General features: G+C 37.0%; 1 protein-coding gene across 1 annotated transcript; it reads right to left on the minus strand.

Moving 5' to 3' along the window:
- Positions 1–1,147: 1,147 nt before the first annotated feature.
- Positions 1,148–7,398, minus strand: LOC309712738 (5-hydroxytryptamine receptor 3A-like). The gene is made up of 10 exons (XM_082543789.1): positions 7,195–7,398; positions 6,450–6,610; positions 6,317–6,361; positions 5,832–5,941; positions 4,638–4,807; positions 4,378–4,538; positions 3,761–3,971; positions 3,499–3,645; positions 3,097–3,182; positions 1,148–1,729 (listed from the first exon to the last, which is right to left on the minus strand). The coding sequence occupies exons 1-10, from the start codon at positions 7,229–7,231 to the stop codon at positions 1,511–1,513; spliced, it is 1,347 nt and encodes a 448-aa protein (XP_082399915.1). The 5' UTR covers positions 7,232–7,398; the 3' UTR covers positions 1,148–1,510.
- Positions 7,399–8,577: the final 1,179 nt, after the last annotated feature.

Raw genomic sequence — 8,577 nt, forward strand, 5'->3', positions numbered from 1 at the left:
ATGGCTGATTCAATGGCGTAGACAATAAAAGAGGAACAGTCCACTAACCCCAGATCCACCCTGTGCTGAATGAAATTACTAGCTGGCCTCTTTTCTCATAATATGTTTACAACACGATATCAGGTGGCTGAGAATGAACATGATTGGTTTTAACAAATGAGCTGTGAGGTGAAGGAGGACTGAAGTATGACAGGCGGGAGAGATTGAACGTCAGAAATATGAAATCAGTGAGGTCAGTGAGTGCGTATTTGATAGATGAAGTTTGAAGATAGATGTTCCCATTTGATAATGACTGATTTACTGCCCTGTCCAGTTTACATTAGACTAGATGCAGGCAGGATTTAATCTCAAATGTCCTTTACACTAATCTGCCAGGCTGTTCTCCTGTAGCAAACATCTATGACATGCCTGCCTGCACCGGTAGAGGGAACCCTCTCCTTTTGCTCGTCTGAGGTTTCTTTCATCTTGTTACCGTTAAATCATTTTTTGAAGTATTTTTTCTCTTTGAGTCTACAACAAAACATTTAGAGATTTTTGGGATGCTACATACTATATGAATAATATTGATGTTTTTGGTTGTGACCAGGCTGTGGATAGCCTTTCAGATACTGTTCATCTGCTAGTTTTTTAGGCCTGCCACATCTTCTTTTGCCTTTCACATATCCAGTCAAAGTGCACACTGCACACCTGATATAAAGCGCTTTGATAAACATGTTCTTCTTCTTTGACATTTTTTGTAAATTCAGCTAAAGAAATGGGAACAACTTCCCTTAATGTTAATGTAATAGACTTTTAACAACACAGTGTCTAAAGTTGCATAGTCAAAACAGTGTTTTCGTTGTTGTTGTCTGACATATACAGACACAACACCGGTTCATTCTTTGATTTAGGTGGCTTTTTATGCTTAAATGATTCATATGTCAGAGTTAAGTGACTTAACAAACAAATAAATGAATAAAAAACATCCTTCTGAAACTTTTCAAGACCTTCAGAAAGCCTGGGGAACTGTTGCTGAAGACCACTTTTAAAAATTACATGAATGTCTGACTCATTGGAAACAAAATATAAAGAGACATGTGATGGCTTAAGGCTTTATTTATTAAAAAATATTCTGAGATGATAATATTTGTTTATTATGGCCCACAAACTGAGTCATTGTTTAAGTAGTTTGGGTTTTTCTGTTTCTTGGTTTATTGGACACTTCATTCAGCATTCATTAAGCATAATACAACAGCTTGGACTCTAAAGTGATGGCTGATTAATCAAGCCAAACATTTAGGGTTAACACTTTGATCATTCTCATTCCAATACATGTCTGAGGGATCATCTAACTTTAACTATGGAAAAGTTGAACGCGAAACTATATAAAGTGTATATAAAACAAAAAATAATAAGGTTTTACAACATTAACATGATGTCCTAAAATACAAAAAGACAATACAAGCCATATTTTGACACAAATACTCTACTGTACAGAAACTGTAGTATTAATAGGAAATACTCTACATTTCTAAGTGTTCCACTCAGTGTACATGAGAGAGAGAAAGAGCGACACAGTGACAGCATAGAAAATGAAGAAAACCCTGTTGATTCTGGCTGCCCACTGGACGTACTTCCCTCCCTTTTCGCTGCCACTGAGGTGCAGATTTAGTGATTTCTTCAGCTCCTTCAGCTCCTCCAGGATCAGCACCAGCACATTATACTCTCCTGTATGATTACTGTTGTTAACCTGCACAAAGTCAAGCAGTCAAAGAAGGATGTCAGAGAGAGTTTATGGTGATGAGAGTGATATTGCATCATGAGCAATAGTGGCAAAAACACTAATCTGGAGTCTAAAAACATTGAATGGACATAAATTGATATTATGAGCACAATCAGCATAATAACTGGCCTATATTTGCTTTGCGACGTTACCTCTGCTGTTTCCAGCTAAATCAAATCTTGTATGACTATTTCACGCTGAAATGAGGCCTGATGGGAAAAAATATATCAGGCCTCTGCATTATCGCAGAGATGCCAGCAATTTTTTTTCTTTTTTTTTGGGGGGGGGGTCCCACGTCTAAAAAAAAAATCATATTTATTGCATTATTAGCAGGTATTTACCAGCAACATTTTGTAGGTAGCTCAGTATAGCACCTCTATTATACTGTAACGCTTATTAACACAAGGTTTTTTCCCAATATTGGTTCAAATAGTTTGATTAAACAGGAAATAGGTTTTGACACACGAGAAACTCACAATTTTAAAGATAATGAAAATAAATATTTTACAACAATCTTACATCTGTGAATACTAGCATTTTACTTTTTATTTAGTGCCACCGCTTACTTATTCTTAATAAATGTGAGGGTTCATGTGTAAAACTACTGAATCTTGCACTGAACCATCATGTAACACTCTGTAACCTCATCCATCTGCACTGACCCCTGGTGTTTTAATGATGCAACAACAGTTTGGTCTTTGTTTTTATTAAAACTGCATGTACTTTTAATAATTTAATAACTGTCTGTTATTGTATCAACGATCATTTTTAGCCTAAGTCATTTTCCTCCAAAACTGTGTTTTTGGGGGCTTTTCTTGTGTGTTTAAGGGAACTTAATCCCATTTATAAATAATCTTAGTATCAGTTATTTAGAGCAAGTTTATTTCATCATCAGAGCAATGATATTTTATTTAAAACATTTCCTCCAGCGCTACAGAGCACATAGTTTATCACTGACCAACAACAGCTTTATCCAAATCATTACTTTCATGTGACAGTAATGTCCAGGGGAATATATCAGGACCCGAGAGGTTCCCCAAATAATACTGCAACATAATCAATGCTAATTTCTTCCATTTCTGTAAGGCTGTGTTGTATTCTTCACAACAAAGTATCTTTTCTTTTTAGTCTGTAAACAGGAATCTGAGCCCTGATTTGATGTTGGCCAGTCAAAATGTGTGCTCTGAAGATCTTATTCATCCCACTCAAGATGAATTTACACATTTGTTTTGTTGTCACTGATTAATTAAGATCTTGTAAAGATGTTAATACGATTTTGCTCTCCTGTCATGTCATATTAATGCAATATCTGCATGCATATGCTCAAACTGTACCACTTCAGCAACAGGCAGTAGCTCATGCTGTTCCTCATCACTGGACACTATGCAGATGCAGGAACAGCAGGTCTGTCTTTTGTCTTCTGAAAGCAAACAGTAGGTTTGTCACAAGAATTTACACACATTTAAAACATGAAACATCTGCTAACTAAAGATAAGATGAAGCTTTTGAAATTAAATGTACAGCATGCAAATCATCGCCTTCTTTTTGTTCTCTTTTTCAATATGTTTGCTTGTGTTTCCAGACACTTTTCATGTTTACTGCATTTAATGTTTTAAAGCATTTTTCCTTTGCAGGTTCTCTCAGGGATTACCTGAGATCTGAATTCTTGTTTTAGCAGACTGATACTATAGACTAAATCTGTGATCAGTATCTGAGAAGCTTTTTACGTATCTCACCTGCATCGCTTTTATTAGTTTTGGCTTTTTTATGTTCATTCTTCACCTTAAGCTTGACTTGGGAGTCTTTTTCTATCAGATGTGTAACCAAAATTGTCTCCAGCAGACTGAGCAGCATAAGGGCAAAAATCACAATGCAGTATGTTGCTGAAAGGATGAAACAAGCAACAGTTATTTTTTTTTCTTTTGGTATCTGGTTCTTCTACATACATGAAATACGTCACCACACTTAAACATCATCCCTTAAGGAAGGAGTCTTTACCTATGAGTGGGGTCTTGTTGGACATGGAGGGCAAGATGTCGTTCAGGATGAGCAGCAGAACGGAGATTGCCAGCAGGACGGTGACTTTGAAGCCCAGCTTCTCTCCTCGATGGTCAGCGATGAAGAAGGAGGCGAGATCCAGAGTTAGGAAGAATAAGATGGGCAACAGGAAGTTAATAACGTGGAGGAGTGGTCTCCTCTTCATGCTGAACTGGGAAAACGGGTTCAGTGGTTAGGTTAGATTTACCTTGTGTGAAAGTTATCATATTGTGTGGGTGTAGTATTGCAGAAGTAACTTTTAAAATTGGTTATTTATCATAAATTGCTTGATTTGGTCATATAAAGTTATTATCACAAGACCATTGTAGTCAGTTCTGCAGCATTCCTGTTTTGTGAATACGAGAAGCTTTTATTTCAAGAAATATTTTTAATGAAATTGAAAAATGTCTCAGTTTAAACATTTCATTGTTTTCTCTGTTCGTTTTACACAACGTCCTGACTTTTTTGGAACTGGGCTTGTAGAGATGTAAATGTTAATGACGTCTCTTATCTTGTTTTTGTTTTTGTTTTTTTAATGTAATTTGCCACTTGTGTTTTTCTTTCTGTGTATTACGTACAGTGTATATGAGGCTTTCCCACAGTTTATTTTCAAAGGTCATATTGACTTTGGAGATGGACAGTTGGAGGAATTCCCACTCTCCCTGTGTTTTCATCACTTCACGGGAAAACTGCGTGGCCCGGGAGGAGTTGGAGAAAGGAGAAAGTCGCATCTCATCTACTGTTTTGGGAAATGACAGAAAGAATGAGAGAAACGTTTCAGAGTTCAAACAACTATGAAAGCAGGAGAAAACACACCAGAACACTCATCCTCCCTCACCACAGTGACTTGCAGAACCAATGGTGATGTTACATTTCTGCGTGTCGAAGGGGAACTTGTGGACATCCATCTTACAGGTACTGACAATCTTAATGTCGTCCTCAGAAGTGATCGTCCCATCGTAGGCTACGGAGATGTAATAACTCTGAGGGGAGTCGTCCGTCTGTATCCTAAGACCACAACACACACACACACACACACACACACACACACACACACACACACACACACACACACACACACACACATTATTCTCTCTTTCAGTATGTTTGCAGAGCACCTACACAGCATAATTTGATGATACTAATTATAAACTGACTAAATTATTCTGAAGCTCCTGCTGTCACAGCAGCAGGATAATGTGTTTGTTTTAAAGTAGTATAAAAGCTGCTGCGTGTACTTTAATAAAGTGTGCACACAATGAAGCGCCTGACCTTCTAAACAAACACAGGATGGCAGCAGATATCAAGCTGTTACATTTGATGCTGAACAACTATAAAATGATTTTTTGCAAAAAAGCAAGCTCCTGCAAACATTCCTCCCTACTGATATCCATAATGATGGTCAGTTTGGATTTCAGCAGGTTGTTCTCATAGTGTCTATATAGCTAAATGCATTGAGTTGATGCCATATAATTGGCTGATTAGATATTCCTGTTAACAAGCAGTTGAACAGGTGTACCTAACAAATATGTCTAGCCAAAAACAACGTAAACTGCAAACAGGAAAGTGTCTGTTATATCAATAAACTGGCTTAATAAATAGATAGCATCACAAAGCAGCATTGTCCATGAAAAATAAATTGGTGATGACCTAACAAATTATAATTCTGTTTGACACTTATGACAGGTGAGCGGTCATAGTTTATAGGTTGTTATATATGATTTGTTTTAGCAGCTGCCCTCAGCAGTCCTGTTCACATTTCACTCTAAATAAAAAGTATTTCAAATTCAGCTATGAGAAAAAGAGTTATGACCTTCATTTCACTGTGATTTTCAAAGATTTAACATGCCAAAAGTATTTATTTTGCAATGTGAATCCAATTTTATTCAAAATATTGATCTCTCAGGCCAGGAAACACTTTTTTGACACACTTTGATTTGAACAAAATGAATAAAAGTGTCTCCTTTTGAACCTGTTTGTGTTTGATTTTGTAATAAACTACACTTCATGTCCGTGTGTGTTGCTGACTCACATCTCATAAATGAAGACATCTGGTTTCCAGAGGATTTCTCGAGGAATTGTGATATGAGTAATTCCACAAAACTGATCAGGGTCCCATGAGATGCGTTCATTATTCCATATCTGCATTAAGGTTAGATTATCAGAAAAGTCAAAGACGGAGATGCACAAGGTGTGTCTCAGGCAGACCATGATTTGCATCCTCATTGGGCCGTTTTTTATTTCACCTTGTGCAGAATAGAGCAGATAGACCAATGAAAGACTGCATCAAACAGATCAATGTACAATACTTAATTTAACAAGTCCTAAAACAACATCTGTGGAGCTTAGCTTTATCATGAATGTCAAATTATCATTTTTGTAGTGTGCTTTCTATATTTATTTATTTTAGTTTTATGTTGTTTTGAAATGTGTTGACATATATTTTTGATATAGACCCCAGAAAGATTAGCTGTGCTTTGTGTTAACCTAATGTAGATCTGAAGAAAATAAACTCACCAGGGTTGCCCAGACAAAGGGAATAAAAGTTTGTGTTTTCTCAATCTGAAAATAAAGTGATGTCAGTAATGACCACCTTCATTGTAGCATTTAGCTCATTAATAACACATAAATGCAGTAATGTTGCACCTACCACAGCCAGGATGGCATACAGGATGATGTCCAGCTCTACTTTGGTGGGGTGCGTGTAGTCCAGCACAGGCCGCGTCAGTTTAAACACACTGTTATCTGTGGTCAGGTTCAGATAGTCCAGAACATCGTGGTAACTGCACACTTTCTGACAGGAAGTCACATCTACAGCAAAATAGTTGTCAGATAAATGATTTCTATTGGAATTTAGATTTTAAACAATATATTTTGCCATTCATTTTTAACTTTTGTTTGGAAAAAAGAGAAATTGAGAGCTTGTACACAGCTGCTTAGTTTGTTTCTTGTTTCTTAATCTGTTGTTTTTTTTGTCTGCAGTGCTTTTATCATTTAATTTTCCTTGTAGTGTCAGGATACTGTTTTCAGGAAACTCAAGTTTCATAATATTTTTAAATCTAGAATTAGATTAATGTGGATTTAAAATAATTAAAACTGTCTATTGTCATTAAAGATCCTACACTTCTAGCCCATTAAATTACTTGTGTTTTCCTTTTTTCTTCCCTTGCTTAAATCTCAAGTTTCATCTTTTTTATTGGAAATAATAACAATAACTCTCATTTGAACATTTTTTGGTCCCCGATTTGTCTTAATCTCTATTATGCCTTTATGAGATATGTCCAAGAAAAGTTACTGTTACAAACAATGTAAAAACTTAAAGAATCAGATACATGCAGGATGGGAAGTACTCTGTCTATTAATGAAATAACACTCCAAACAACACAAAGTCTTACCAGTTAAGATGATCAGGATGAGAAAAGCTGAATACATCGTATATGCAGCTGTGAGAGTGTCTCTGTGTGGTTGAGCTACTTCCAGAGAAGCATGTGTCCCTGCTGTTAGAGCTGCTGCCCTGACATTTAATCTGAGAAGGGGAGGGCTGGGCACAACAAATGACCTGGCTTGCTGCCTTAAATGAGAAAAACCCTCCCCTGCACTCTGATTCTGTAATTGGCTTACAGAGGAAAGGGACATACAGTATATATGACACTTACTTCTTGAGGCAGATAAAGATTATAGGTTTACGAGAAGAATAACAAATAAAACTAAGGTAAAGGCGGGTGGAGGGGCTTTATATGTTTTGAGACAGAGATAACGCAAATTTGCAGCTTGCTGGTGACACAGTCTTTGAGTTACATAAGAGATATTTCCTGTAACAGACACAAACCTGCAAACCTCAAATGAGAAGGTAGAATTCAATTAGAGCGCAACTTGATCACTAAAACAAAGTGGTAATGACATTATGAACACTGTCCCCATTAAAACCACTTACTCCCATTGTCTTCCAGCCTCAGTGCCCAGCTGAACATCAAATATCATGTATTATTTAGGCAAAAAGACTTTCTGTACAGTTAAGTGACTTCACTCATACAGTCCAGATTTAACAGGCTGGCTGTTATCAAACTGGAGTTTACCTTTGCTACTGATTATTTGTTAGATTACCTATCTAAATGAACAGTTGAGTGTTTGAGCTTCATTTTTGCTTGATTAATAAGTATAACGTATAACAGCTCGTAACTTTTAACCTCTTAACCAGTGTCTGTGGGGTTGTTACAAAAGTATGCCAATGCAAATTAAACCCGAGTTCTCAATGATGGGCAACCAGGGGCCCCTCCTCTGCCTGTCAAAAAGTCTTCTAGTAGTATTGAGGTTTCTCACGACATCATGTGCACATTGCTTAAGAGTTGTTGAGTTAGATGTGATACAACCACTGGTTGCTGGGGAAATGTGTATTTCCCGAGTGGTTGGCAGCAGTTCCTGGAGGTTGCCGGTTTTCACTGGGTGAAATCAGATGCAAAGAAGGCGCTGTACCAAAAAAGCTCTGATTGCTTTGGCTGCTAGCATTGTGACAGCTGCTTGGAGCCTTTTCAAATTTGCCTGCAAATAATCACTAACCATGAGCCAAGTGGTAGTACAATAAAGAAGTCCAACGAAAACTGCCAATGGAAAAGGTTTGCCTTACTAAAAACTGTGCCACAGCCCAGCCAACATATTTAACTGACTTTTAGCAATCATTTTTATAGAAACTACCTTTAACCTCCAGCATACTAGTACTAACTACTAGTATTAACTGTTTAGCTCAATCCTGTCTTTTAAATATGGTCACATCTGTTTTC

The sequence above is a fragment of the Aulonocara stuartgranti genome, assembly GCF_965226115.1.
Source record: "Aulonocara stuartgranti genome assembly, chromosome: 8".
Lineage (NCBI taxonomy): Eukaryota > Metazoa > Chordata > Actinopteri > Cichliformes > Cichlidae > Aulonocara > Aulonocara stuartgranti.